Genomic DNA, 14,861 nt, shown 5'->3' on the forward strand with positions numbered 1-14,861 from the left:
GAATGATGAATGAATGAATTTTAAAATTAATGAAGCTCATGTGTAGTCATATTTATAAATAAATTAAAATGGTCACTCTACTAATCATAGTTTGATAAAAGATTTTTAATGTAGATTTCCCCTCATTGTTAATTTCCAAATATTCTTATAATATGTATATATACACGTATGTACATAAGTACGTATTATACACACGCGTCGGGGATGCAGATAGTGTATTTGTCAGAGATCATTACTTGAGTTAAAACTTGCGTAGGCTGAGACGTTCGTCGGCGACATCAAACGCGTCTGAAACGTCGTTACAGGAGCTTACCACTTTATACTCCGATCCATGCGGCAGCAGGATGTACTTTCACCCTGCATGAATTCCGACTCTTTGACTGCTGTGTGAAAGCTCGCCTCTGTACCGACATCCCTCCTACCTACGCAATGAATTAATGCGTACTTATACCCATACGTATACAATACAATATATTATTCAAAGGTCTAAGCGAGCCGCGTAATCGTTATTCCTCGTCTTTGTCATTTCGACGTACGTTTGTATTTACGCGCGTAAAAGTCGCCGGGCAGGAAATACGCCATCGAAGGTGTATATGTGTAATATGTGTATGTATATATATATATTAGAGTGTCCCAAAAAAACCGACTATTTTTTTTTTTTCAAAGAACATTGAAAAATCGTCAGAGTATCTCTAGAAAATGACCCTGTGAAAATATAAGCTCTTAATATTAATATTTAGAGGTGGCGATTTGTAATTTTCTATTTCCCATTTAAATAACATGGGAAAATTTTTTTTTGAACTTTGGAATTTTGTGATGCGATAACGAGCTACTTCACAAGTATGACAAAATCAGGTCTTATAGGAAATTTGATGTTCTACAAAAAAGGTCTGATTGACATTTTGCGTAAATCCAGCCGTTTCAAAAATATCGAGCCTCAAACTTCGGACTGTTTAAAATTATGCTTTTTTTTTCGTAAATACAACAAAAATTAATTTATATGTATTATAAACCCAGAATTATCAACTGAACAATAAATATATGCATATATTTATTCTTATATTTATTCTTCAGTTGATAATTCTGGGTTTATAATACATATAAATTAATTTTTGTTGTATTTACGAAAAAAAAAGCATAATTTTAAACAGTCCGAAGTTTGAGGCTCGATATTTTTGAAACGGCTGGATTTACGCAAAATGTCAATCAGACCTTTTTTGTAGAACATCAAATTTCCTATAAGACCTGATTTTGTCATACTTGTGAAGTAGCTCGTTATCCCATCACAAAATTCCAAATTTCAAAAAAAAATTTTCTTATGTTATTTAAATGGGAAATAGAAAATTACAAATCGCCACCTCTAAATATTAATATTAAGAGCTTATATTTTCACAGGGTCATTTTCAAGAGATACTCTGACGATTTTTCAATGTTCTTTGAAAAAAAAAAAATAGTCGGTTTTTTTGGGACACTCTAGTATATATATATATATGTGTGTGCGTGCGTATGTAAGCAATGCCTGAACCGACTCCCTTACCTTTAATCATTACCCCCCCCCCCCCCCACCCTCCGCCGATTAACCTCCACCACAAAAGATTCATTTAATCTAGCTACTGTCCGTCTTACATATGTAGGTACGTATAGCTGACGGCAAGAATCCATGGGCATGGGTGTATGTATATACGTAGTATATATTACGTATGTACTCGACTGTGTTATCATGACTAATTTAACGGTATCAAGAGGTTCAAAAGCGACCGGGCAAACGGGATGAAATTCCACGAAACTGGGAACGGGCCGGATTCGAATAACCGCAACCAGTGAAAAGCCGCTTTTTGATCCCTGGGTAAACTAACGCGAGCTTTCGACGCCGGGGAAATTTGAATTGTAACCAACGAGTGGATTTTCTTACGTTGGAAATCGGATCATTGGGTGCGATCAATTGGTGTAACGCTCGGAGTGAACGGATTCGTTTTAGCGCGGTGCCTACTTTTTTTCTTTTCATCTCGGGTGAAAAAAACTTGTCACAGATGAGACGGCGGGAATCTTGAGTCCGATCTTGAAATTCAAGGGTTTTTTTCCACATCTAAATAATACAGGGAAATGTTTTACCGTTTTTTCTTTACATTCAATTGCTTCACTGACAATGAGAGAAATTTTTAGTTCCGGTCACCGCTCGGTTCTTATCTGTTTTCATTTTTTACCACAATGGAAAAAGTATAGTTGTAGGTAGAAAATGAGAATCAGTTTTCTAGCTGTTGTCAGAAAGTCTACTTGGCCAAACTCAATGCTAGCAATTTGAAAAAAATTCAAGAACCGTTTTATCCAACGTGTTACTCGAAAGACGAAACCTTGAATTCGGATCTTAAGATTCCTATCTTATTTCTCTTTGCTTATTTTTCATTTTTGTTACATTAGCAATAAATTTCTCAGGTATCGTTGCGGAACGAAACGTCGTGTAGAGTAAATTAGGAATTCGGTTTGCCTTAGGAACGAGTCCGCGGGTATAATGAGACAGAGAAATTATACGGAAGTGCCGCGGAGAGGAAACCGGCGGCGAGAGAGAAAGAAAAGAATTCCACGGGCGAGTCGGAAAATGGTAAGAAAGGCACGGAAGTCGACCGAGATTTATTGAGAAGGAGAGTTGAAAAGTTGCCGGAGGCTGAAACGCCGCTGAGATGCCGGAGCGAGATGCGCCGTTTCTCGGCCAGCGAAGATAACGCCTCCCGGATTAACCCATCCCATCCTGAACCACGCGTGATAACGAATCTCTCCTCGATAAACTCGCCGATCCTTTCCGCCGCCATTGCTCTCACCTCCTTCTTCATTTTCGTTCCGCGCGATTCCTCCTTCCTCTCCCTTTTTCGACGATTTCAGTCAGAATCACGGTGTTTGTTAATCACGATCCTTCGACAGGACGTGCAATTTTTCAGGGTGCCGGGGAATTAGCCGAGATCGGTTAGACGTTCGATCGTTGTCAAATAACGCGAGTCGATGAAGAAAAACATTGTTTATTTTATTGAATTTAGATTTGAATAAATAAATTTTGATTCTGTACATCGATTAATGACCAAGATATTCGTTTATCGCTTGCAAAGTTTGCTCTTGTCTTTTTTAGGTTGATAAACAGGCCTTGAAGTTTTTCGTTGATAGCTATGACCAAAAACTTCAGTACTTGTTGATGAACGTAAAAAAAAAAAAAAAACACAAAGATTTTGGTTATCATTCGATGTATAGAATTAACGTTTATTTATTTAGATAGAAATTTTTTTTTCCGTTGACCAATAATTAGTTATCAATTTTGAACGAAAGTGATTTAACTGTGAAACCAAAGTTTGTTTAATCTTTTTTTACGGTAAATGAGTAATTTTTTTTTTTTTTCAATTCGACGTATCTTTCTGGTTTCGAAAAACGCAAACTTCGTCTAATAAAACTGTTTTTTCTTTCATCCATTGGGTGGAAAGGATGAAAATTTGACTTCTAGAAGCCAGACTAAAAATTCGTGTTGATCGGGGTAATTTATATTGTTTTCTTATAATGAACAACAACTCGTCGAAGTTATTGAAGGGACGAATGTATGTTACAGCATTTGAAATTTTTAAAGATGTGAAAATTTGATTTTTAGAGTTGTGAAAATTTAGAAAGTCCAAGTGACGAAAATTAAAAACGTAAAACGGCAAAATCTAAAATTCGTAAATGATTTTACATTATCGCAACGAATTCCGACAATTCTATATTTTGGCGTTCTATATTCTCACATTTTTATTTATTTACCTCTCCACGCTTCCATACTTCATAAATGAAGTTTTCGCTTCTTAAAAAATTCGATATCCCATCCTTTCTATTTTTTGATCCTTCTGTATTCTCACCCCTCCCCTTGACCTCGAATGAATTAAATTAACGCCAATTTTCACCATAATTTCGGTTCAATTCTAAATTTAACTTGATCGACTCCAAGCAGTGTCATCTTTTTTCGTTCCATTGCTCATCGTTTCAAGCTGCGGCGATCTTTCCAGTCACGTATAAAAGCCGTTGTGCAAGCCGTAATAATTGCCGGTGTAACTGCGCACCTCGGTATCGCTGATCGGTATAATTTTTTCTCCATTCCTTTTTCCTCAGCTTTCGAACACCAGCAGCACCAGCAGCAGCAGCGGCAGCTACTGCAGTTGAAAGAGAAAAAAATAAGTAGATAAAGAAAAGGGAGGATAAAAGAGAAGAAAAGGGAAGTGCGGGGGGGGGGGAGGAGAAGCGCGAAAGAAAGAAAATAATCTTGAAATCCGTGAAAAGAAGGTGAAAGAGAGAAATGGCGGGATGCCGCCAATTCTCTTGACAATTTGACCTGGCGGTCTGCCAACCCGCGGCCAGTCGATTCAACTAATCTAAGTTGCTTAGCACGACTTCGACCCTCCGTCTTGCAGCCTCCTTCGCCCTCATCCCCTCCGACACGCCGAAGTCTTAGCCCCCTTGTATTACTCAAACCGCTCGATTCGCTCTGGCGAATAGAATATATGGGTCGCACTCATCGTCGGCCCATTGTAGGCATACCGTAAATTAAGAAAATTACGCGGAGCGACCAAAATTTACCTGTATCTCAAATGTGAGAACGCGATTAGATGCAAATAGCCTGCAAATTTACACCGAGAGAAATTTTTAGTTCCGGTTACTTATAACGATACCTGTTTTATTGAATTTTTCTAGTTACCGTAACAAATGAAATTTTTCTCAGTGTATGAAACGTGGTCACAATCGTCCTCGTAGGTTTAAAATGTGGAAAAAGCTATTCAAATATCGGGAACAACGAACGCGTAAACACTTTGTTCCGGCATTCTTTTCCTCTGACTTTGGCTTAATTACCGAACTATGAATCATTCCGAGCGTAAAATCTACTGAGGAAATGTGGGAGCGAACAAACTGGTCTGGTTCAGGTTGAGAAGGTATTCTGGAGTTACGAGTGCAGGTTATAAACTAGTCAGTACTTGTACGCAGGGTGTTCCATACCAAACCGACCTACGTATACGACCCTCACCATCGGAAATTTTTTTTAATCTTACGTGTGGTGTAGAATGTACAAAAAAAAAAAAAAAGCATCTTCCACCAGGTCTCACGTTTCTCGGACACACACAGGTTTGATTTTTACTGCTCGCAAAAACACGGAAACCCAAACGTTTCGAGTGATTAGCCCCGATCGATCGACTCGAAATTTCATTTTTGTTTGTAGTTTTTCCGTATTGAAATTCATCCATTCGAGTGTTTCGTCGCGATACAGAAACCGTCCGCTACAGGTATACTCCGTTGAAAAAGATCGCTGTCGGCGAAAAATGGGATTATGAAAGACAATTTATTTCCACAGCGTGTAACCCGATCCGAAAATAGCCAAAGTAACGAAAAAAAAAAAAAAAAAAAGAAAAAGTTCTGGAAGCACTTCTCGGTCGGAAATACGGGCGAAGAGTAAGGAATGATCAATTTTTTATGCGAAATCCTCTCAGGGTCGCGCAGCGATTGCCGGAGGCAGCAGCGAATACGCATTGTATGTAACACAGTGGCAGATCGGCATGGACACAACGGGAAATTTAATTTCTGAGTAACCCTACACCGCCCTCGAACCCGCCGAGCTTATCCATTGTGCGAGAGCGGGCCGGAGACACTTGATCGCAGGACTCCATTTGCGGTTTAGCATAATGGTAACCCAAGGCGAGAGGGATATTCCACCGGCTATAATATCGTCGCCCGCGTCCCGTTCTCGCCAAGGGATAAAAATAAACAAGCCGAAGAGGAGAGCGGAGGAAGTGAAACGTCTGCGGGACTGACGGCCCTTTAATCTCTAGAGAACTCATCCCGAGGGGGTGAAATTCCGACTTGCCGTGACCAATTTTCGACCAGCGGTGATCGTTGAGTGGAACCAAATATTATCACGAGCAGTGGTCCGGGTGGAGGTCGTTTTTTACGCGCGTCACTTCGAATCGCGATGTGTTGGAAGTCGCCTTCCAACGTTCCACTAATATAGGCACGGAGCGACCAATCCTGATCAATGGACACCTGCTCCAATGACTCGTTGGATGGAAGGCTGTTGGAAGTCGCCGTACAACGTTTCACTAATTCAGGCATGGAGTAATCAATGTTGATCAATGGACGACTTGTTGAACGAAAGGCTGCTGGAAGTCTCCTTCCTCTAACGTTCCGCTAATTCAGGCACGGAGTGATCGATGCCGATGAATGGACTCCTGATACAATGACTGTTTTTGAAGAAAATGGCGTTGGAAGTCGCTTTCTGACGTTCCAATAATTGACCAATGCCGATCAACGGACTCCTGCTCCAATGACGAGTATGATTTACGGCCTCAAAATATCTCGACCTTGATCAGGATCTTTAGCCTTGGTTTGGCACGCGTCATTGGACCCCCAATGAAACTCCCTGATGATTATTGTGATAGTCACGAAACTTGAGTCGCGACAATCATCGCGATTCCAAGAAGTTCTTCCGTGTTTCATGAAAGGAGGAACGACCGTGGCTTGGGCCCTACAGGCTACGTCGATTCTTGTCGGTGGAACGCGACGCGCGTACTGTTCACAGGGTCGTAAAGTTCCTTCCCCCACTTACGAATTGAGGGCTCGTAAATCTTTCGATGGCTGGCACAGGTATCTCACATGCATCGTTCGAGGAGTCGAATTAAGCGATTACGAAGGAAGGAGTGTGCCTCTCACTTCTCGAATTCAGTTTCTGAGGTCCCGCGCTCGGCTTATCCGAACCTCCATAATCCGGACAAATACTCCCGCGTCTAGACTCGCGGATCTTCCATAGTCCAAAGAATAAAGATACGTGACATTGAAAAAATACGTTAAGATGCGACGGATCAGGTGAACAGGGTTACGACTTTGCAAAGGTGGATTCGAACCAAGGTCGGAAGGGGATCGATTTTTGCGTGGAAAAAATTACGACGAGACACGAAAGCTTTCTGGGAGCTGGTGGTGTACCGTATTACGACGATTCAACTGGAGAGAAGAGGAAGAGACGAAAGGTGGATGACGAGTTGTGGAGAGGCTTGCAAAGTGTCTTTTATTGCAGTCCTTGGAAAGTAGAGCCGGTATAACGTCGAAGGAGAAAGCGATTCACCGGAGGGGAAAACGTCCGACGTTTAGACAGAGGAGAAGCACCGTACATCAACGTTATAAACTTTTTGAAGAAGTGGGATTGCAATCATCCGAATGCTGCCAATTTTCATGCGGAGAACAGTCCGGATAATGAACCGCCCGCAGCTACTTCACTTTCTGACTGGTGGCAGCGATGTGGGAATATTTTAACAAAAGGATGCCTTTTTTTTTTTTATTTATAAAAATAGAACCTGCAGGCGCTACGTGAAATGAACGTTAGAAATGAATTCCAAATCTAATTTTGAATCTTTGAATTCACGGATTGGAACGAATATCGATCGACACTCTCACAATTGGCAAAGTTTGAAGTTTGAAAAGTGCAGATGAAGAAACGATAAGGTCACAATCAATTGTCATAGAGATTTGCGATGAAAAATTACCGGAAGCATTGCCGTAGTGATTGCGAAGAAATTGAGGGGTTGTGGATAATAACGTATTATGGCGGTGAAAAGTGAAAGCACGCGTACTGGGTGGAAAGAAAACAGCCATTGTGTTTTATACAGATCCAAAGAATGGAACGGAAGGAAGAAGAAAGGGATCTGGGTATACGTTGTGTGATTTTTGAAAGAAGAAAATGAATTTGGATATAACGTAACGTCGTTGCCAAAGGAATGCCAGCGCTCGGGTAGCTAACCCCTAATTTTTATTGCTGGGTAAATCGCTGCTGGGATCATTAGGCATTCTGTGTACAGTAACAATGAAAATCGTTGACTGTTACATCTGGCGTAATCAGAGCCATGCGGGCATTTTATCCCTACGAGGTTGATCTGGGTTTGGGGCTGCGGAAAACACGGCTAAAAACGCTGGTAAAAACGAATAACAGTAATTATAGTCTGCGGGATGAAAGAGAGAGGGAAAATTTTGGCCGATTTGAAAATCGAGGAAAAAGTCGACGCAAATCTTGAGACATCTCGTCGCTGTACGATTCGAGAGTCTTTCCTCTTTATTGTGCCAAATATCATGAGATTTTAACCCTTTGAACCACATTTTATTGTGCTTAGTCAACTTTTGTAACAAGAATGTATTCTGTGGTTTCTTAGGCCGCTGATGACGAATCTGAAATAAGATTTTACAAATTTAAGATGGCGAATCCAAAATGGCGGATGAAAATTTCAAATTTGATCGATTCCAAGGTCAGTGATTGGATTCGCTATACTGAATTTTGAAAATCCGATTCCAGATTCGTAACAAGCGACCCCAAAAACTCCTGAACAGTGTTTTTTCTCCTAATTCGATCAAATTTGAAATTTTTGTCCGCCATATTGGATCCGTCATTTTGAATTATTGAAATTCGATTTCAGATTCGTAGTCAGCTACCCCAAGAATTTATTACCTATGTAAAACTGGTATTCGCGTAGAAGGCTAAGTTTCTCGGAGATAAATTATTCCTTCAATTTTCACGATATTTTTTCAATCATCTTGTTCCTAACGATAATAACTTACATCATGCCGCGGTAATTACTCTCGAATATCGAAAACCTATATACTGTACACTATCAGAAATAGGAAAAAATTGTTACGAAATATGTTGAAAAGTTTTCTAAAGATCCAAAAAATGTATGTAAAATAATATAAAATATAACTCAAGGGGTTAAATGCTAATTTAACCAGCTCTTTGGCGAGTTCTGGAAAAAAAACGGTGCCCTTGCCATTGTGAGAGTGAAAAATTCGTAATTTTTATTTCGGTGAAACAACCGCAGCGAAAGTTTTCCCACTTTATAAATAATATGATTACTAGAGTTTTTAAATACACATACATACCGTATCCAGCAGTTCAAAGCGAAAAGCTTTCGTACCGCATCAGGCAGTCGTTGCGTCGTGTAAAATTTTAGGCGGTGATTATTTTTCATCGCGATTTTACCGTAAAAATTGCGTACAGCCTATTAATAAAAACAGACCTGTACAAACGTTTCTTCAACGTCCGATAGTTCGAATGAGTTATTCGTCTAGTCAACGCGTGCTTGCGGAATTTCATCAGACGGTGGGTTCGGCCCGTGAATCCCCGGCTCAACTCGAAGTGGTGGAATCTAGGTCTGTGATTAATGAGACGAGACAATAATCAGTCAAGCTTATACGCAAAAACCAGCAATTACTTATGCAGCCCCGCGTTGGGCAGCGCGATGATCAATCCATATCCACTTTCCAACTCTGTTTCAGGTTGGGTGTGATGAGGGGCGTGGGTTAAGCGAAAAATCGCCGAGGTGCGAAAGGTGCACGTCTGAGGAAATATGCCGCCGTCTTTGATACCGCCGATTTTCAGCCCTTTGCTGCTGTTACTCGTCGCGGCCGACAACAGCTGGGCCTTCAATTCGCGACAAGGGGGTGAGTGAATAAAAATATAGTACAAAAAAAACAAAAAATACACAAACACACCCCTTGATGAATTTCCATAAAGTTTTTCGTTTATTTTTCGTTTTTTTTTTTTTTAATTCACTTTCGATCGATCGAAAATGAAACACTTTGAAACAGAAATATTTCGATTCGGCCCTGCGGTTTCGTTTTTCTTTTCTTTTTTGTTTTATTTTTTCTCTCCCTACCACCCCGCCAAATCAACTGTTCTTCGAAAGCCTTGCAGACCATGGTTTTGAACAGGTCAGAGATCGCCGAGAATCACACTTACAAAGAGATTAACTTTATCGCGATGAATTCATCAGGGCTAGAAGGAGGAGGGGGACTGGTTACTTATAACTCCCGACTTGCCTTTCTCCTCTTTTCCTTTCTCTTCTTTTCTTCGAGCTTGTAATTCCCGTCGGGGAATTCAATGGGTGCTCGAGGAAATGACGGGGTGTATAATAATAATAATAATAATGATAATAATAATAATAATAACAACAATAATAACAACAACGACAACAACAATATAATAGTAATAGTAATAATAGAAACGCGAATGGTGTAGTAACTACATTCGCCAGTACACGGAATACAGGTAAATACATAGACGTATAACACATATATTTAATTGGGGTAAAATTTATGCCCGCCAAAAAGAACTTCTTTTGAAGAAGCATTCGCCTAATCGCAAAGCAAATATAAGACTATCTGATCGAATTTTAATGGGCACCTCGCGTGCGGCGCCGCCGACTCACCGGGGCTCGTGGCTACAACAACCCCCGAGGTTACTCTCGGCAGGGGTGCGTTGGACCCTCAACCACCTCCCACCTCCTCGGACAATATCTTCGTAAGGCGAATTTACAGCGTATAAACACGGTGTCCCAGTTATCGCGTAACTTTTATTACCTTATTGCGCTTTATTGCCGGGCGTTATACCTGCAGACACCTCTCACCACCCTCAGAGCTACGCGGGTACCTACATCCGGGCTTATTCGACATCCACCTACTTGCACGGTCGAATCCCACCTTCCCTGCATTTCTATGCAGAGAATTACCCCGCGTTTCGCGTTTATACTGTACATGGACGACTGATTCTACCTACTGCTCACAGATGTATACCGGGATAATCTGTTGAAACTTGAAAATCAACCGCGCATGCGCGAGTTTTATCGGCTCTTCGCGCAGGCTGGCCAATCCGAGTTTTCAGCTGTCGAACTCTTTCTGCCGGCGATGCGGTTGATACGAATTTTCGAGGTTAGAATCTCAAATAATCGAGGCAGCGACTCGGAAAGGTTTCGGAAGCGTTTGTTGTCGGGTCGGAAAGTTGATTCTTCAAAGAACGCTCGGAATTCAACGCTTACGCTATTTGAAAATTCAAACGTCGACATTTTGCGTAGGTTGGCCCGCCTGCGTCGCGGACTAAAATATCGCTGCGGAAAGATTTGGCCGACCAATGAGATTTAATTATTTGGCGCATGCGCGTTTCATTTTCAAGTTTCAAGAGATTGTCCCGGTATAAGTCAAGAACGGCCCGTCAAGCTTCACGATATCTTGGTTTTTCTTTTTCTTCCTCTTAAAAAAAAATTGAGAACAATAAATCACAGTATCAAAAATCAAACTCAATCTCAGTATGATGTGGAAAAATATACATTTTTTTCGGATCATTCAGGATTTTTTCACTGTGTCTTGATTGCAGTACGAAAAAATATTCACTTTTGCTTAGCAACCGAAAAACGGCAAACTAAAACTTGCTAGAAAAACAAAAACAGAAGATTTCAGGTCAAAAATATCCACAGTAAATTAAATTTAGTACAATTTTTATCACAAGGGTTGATTTTTATTAACACCGTTTGATAGCATAATTGGATATACAAGAGGAGAAAAGAAGGTAAAAATAAATTAAAATCTCCACGGATGGAAATATGTACTTTTCGCATTATACTGTGAGTATATGCAGTGTATAAAAATATACATATACATGTGTATACACACATATATGCTGGGTTAACTATGTATGAAACAGGTATATAAATATCATATACATAAATTAAGTCGTTCGGGGGGGAAATTTTTTCAACCTTCTCTCTCTTTTCCGAGGATCTTATCTTTGAAATAATATAACGTGACCCGTGTGTATTATACCTAATTCATTTTCCTACTCCCGTTCATACAACAATTAAGAAAAAAAAGCAAGAAAAAAAAAACACCATCAATTACTCAAACCTCGTACGTGATTCGAAAAGTCGGTCTTTCAACGCTGTGCGATAAGAGGTATGCTATTTTTTTGAATCTCGATCAATTAAAATCGAATTAAAATTTTTAAATCGAATAATCAGACAATAATCATACGATGTAAAAATTTGCTGCAGCCAAATATGTCGAACATTACATTACTCCAGTATTATAATCTACCGGATATCTACCAGGAAACTGAGACTGAAAAATCAGAATCATGTATTGAGCACAAAAGAAATTTTATTCCAAACGACACAAAGAGAAACAAATTATAACAATAATAAACTCAGCCACAAAATTATTCTGTTAATTATTCAGCTCAACTGATTTATGCAATATCGTTAAACACGAAAAAAGCTTATCCGAGCAACATGAATTATATTAACAAAACAAACAAAAAAAAAACAACGTGCTCAACATCTATATTAATGTCTTAATCATCGCTCGACTTGAATACGATAATTATCCCTCGGCTTTATCGTGCCTCAAAAAATGCACAATTAATCAAGCTTTTTCTGCAATATGAGAAAAATGAGGTGGAAAAAACAAAAGACTTTAACGACTTGGACTGATTGAACCGAGACGAAACGCGCGTTTAGTCGTACTAAAATTGCGATGCCGTCTGTTCGCCTGTCCGTCCATCAGTGGGTTCTTCGCCCCTGTCTTTCCGTCAGTTTCTCGTCTCTCTCTCTCTCTCTCTTCTATTCTTGTTCGCAACCCGCGTTACTTCAAGTTCCTCACAGTCAGTGGCGGTGCCAGGCATCAGGCGAGCCGGCATCCAGAGAGCCAAGGGAAGACAGAAATGCGACCGCGTTTGTAACTGCCTACCAAAAGACAGACTAGGCATTTCACCCGGACGACCATTCAAGACGCACACATGCGCGGATATATTATTCTTGTAAGCCTCCGGAACGAGATAGACGTTGCCGGAGAAAGGCGAACTATGTCAAACTCACGTTTATTTGTCACTTGGATATCCCACGGTTCTCTTTGTGTTAGGAAACCGCCGTTTCTCGCAAACCTTGCTCGTCTTCTATGTCCTCGACAATTCTGCCCCTCTCTCTTCTTCTTCTTCTTCTACTGCTGCAGAAATGAAAAATGGTTCGATGAATTCCAAGGCCGATCAACTCCGAGAACCTATAAATGCTAAAACCCTTGGAGAACACACCAGGTCATTCTGACCCGTACCTTTGGCTTCCAAAACCAGACTTACTTTTTCGTATTTATGACTTACGTTTATGCAGCTTCCAAGCTACACTGTAACATTCCAAGATGGTCGTATTATACCCATGGATTTTTTCACGTAGATCGGAATCGCACGCTTGAAATATTGGCACATCGGAAATGGGACATGGTTATTTTGACCCAGAATGGTCTCCATGGATGTGTTCGCGAAACGGGTTAAGCATTGATAGGTGTCAGAGTTCAAGCTGCACGGTGACTTCGAGAGATTCGAAATGTTTGTTCGAGACATCAAAGTGACTTCGGCTCTAAGAATATCGTCTCAACGAACTTTTCGGAGTGTGAAATCCGGAGTAACCAATTTCGCACCGCCTTTCGTAACTGCGACGCGTTGGAAGTCGGGATACTTGACAGGGTTTCACGTGACTTGGAGTAATTTCGTAGGAGTTTAGGCAGCGGCAATAGCAGCATGAGCTCGAAGTGCTCTCGCGTGACTTTGACTCCGGTAAGTCAAGTAACGGGGGCCACACGAGTTCTCGTATCACTCTAGATGATTAGACCAAAGCTCGTTCCTTCGCACGGTCGATTTCTGGGTGCCATTGTGAAAGTTTAACGTATAAAGCGAATTGGCATTGTCTTCCGAAGCCCGGGGAAATTTGACACTTGGTCGACAGGACTGACGCATCCTCAAATTCACTTCTTGTAATTAAACCAGCGCCACCCGCGGCTTCGCGTCCCAGAATTTTCACCAAGGGTCATCAAAGTGTTCCGCTGAAGGTCGACAAACGGTTGATGAATAATTAGCCAAACCGACGCGGTGCTCTCTTGGTTTTATTTATATTCCGGGACTCTGTCGGATATCATTCGTTGGATGGGCAATTAGGTGCGGTACAAGAAGGAGAAGACCGTGACTCAGAAGTTACTGCGCGAACGAGAAGTCTGTGTTTAAACGTATGTACTAAGTGGTTCCTTTTTTTTTTTATCCCTCCTTTGAACGGCGATGGAAACTCGCAGGGCGATGAACCAGAGCCGAGAAAATTCCCGCACCCACCCGCACCTGAGGCGCGGTGAAAGAGAAGAAGAAGAAAAAAAAAAAAAGTTTCGAAGCGAAGAGAAGACGGGCGGAGCTGAGTGAGTAGACACGAGTGTATCAACTAGGAGCAAAGTAGTTTACTGCCATGGCATGTTTTAGGGAAGTTTTACGATACTTTTATAGATTGCCGTTAAATAAACGCTGCAGACCGAGATATCGCTGGTGGTAGGAGGGCGACGGACGTTCAAGTGTTTGTAGAAGAGGGCGTCAAACTTGCGAAGCTCCGAATCCTCGGGGAGGACGTTCCCGACTCGTGTCGTCGGTTTCGTGTACTCGGAAGCATCGCAGACTCGGACAAACGAAGCTACAAGTTTTTCAAATTCCACTATTCCTTCGCTGTTCTTGTTTTCAAGTACACGTTACCAGGCGACGCCTCTGAGCTGGTTTTTGAATTCTCAGACGTACCGTTTTGCCACTCATTGTCACCGCGTATACCGCTCTCTACCTCCTTCTCTCTCTCTCTCGATGTAAATTCTTGGACCCGAGCCCAAAACGGGAAAAGCAAAACGAAAAGGAAGAAAGATAACGAAACGCAACAACGTCCAGGACTTCAACGTCTCCGGGCACGTTTCACCCTCTCTCAAGTCGATGGTGTAACCAACGTTTTCCTCTACCGCTTTACCACCGCAGTAGACGAGTTAGTTTCATCCCCCGAGTGCATTCGGGTGCAGGATTCTTGGGTCGTGCCGTTGAGATTACGAATGCGAGAAATTTGGAGTCAGAATAACGCGGGATCTCTGGTATCGGGAGGAAGAGTAACGAACGATGTAAAACATTCCAACGAGTCGAGGGAACCACTCGGGAAATTCGAAACCGTGATAATTGGTGAAAAAATTGAGAAAGAGGTAACGACGAAGGTGTAATTTCC

General features: G+C 41.3%; 1 protein-coding gene across 5 annotated transcripts in view; it reads left to right on the top strand.

The window, feature by feature from the left end:
* LOC124302758 (uncharacterized) overlaps positions 1–14,861 on the top strand; it is a 170,006-nt gene that overhangs the window by 92,454 nt on the left and 62,691 nt on the right. For all 5 annotated transcript variants that reach the window (XM_046759267.1, XM_046759268.1, XM_046759270.1 and 2 more), the window contains one exon: positions 9,307–9,471. In XM_046759267.1, the coding sequence (XP_046615223.1) occupies positions 9,378–9,471 (94 nt within the window). In that variant the 5' untranslated portion in view covers positions 9,307–9,377. The remainder of the gene's footprint in view (positions 1–9,306; positions 9,472–14,861) is intronic.

Source organism: Neodiprion virginianus, chromosome 4 (assembly GCF_021901495.1).
Source record: "Neodiprion virginianus isolate iyNeoVirg1 chromosome 4, iyNeoVirg1.1, whole genome shotgun sequence".
Classification (NCBI taxonomy): domain Eukaryota; kingdom Metazoa; phylum Arthropoda; class Insecta; order Hymenoptera; family Diprionidae; genus Neodiprion; species Neodiprion virginianus.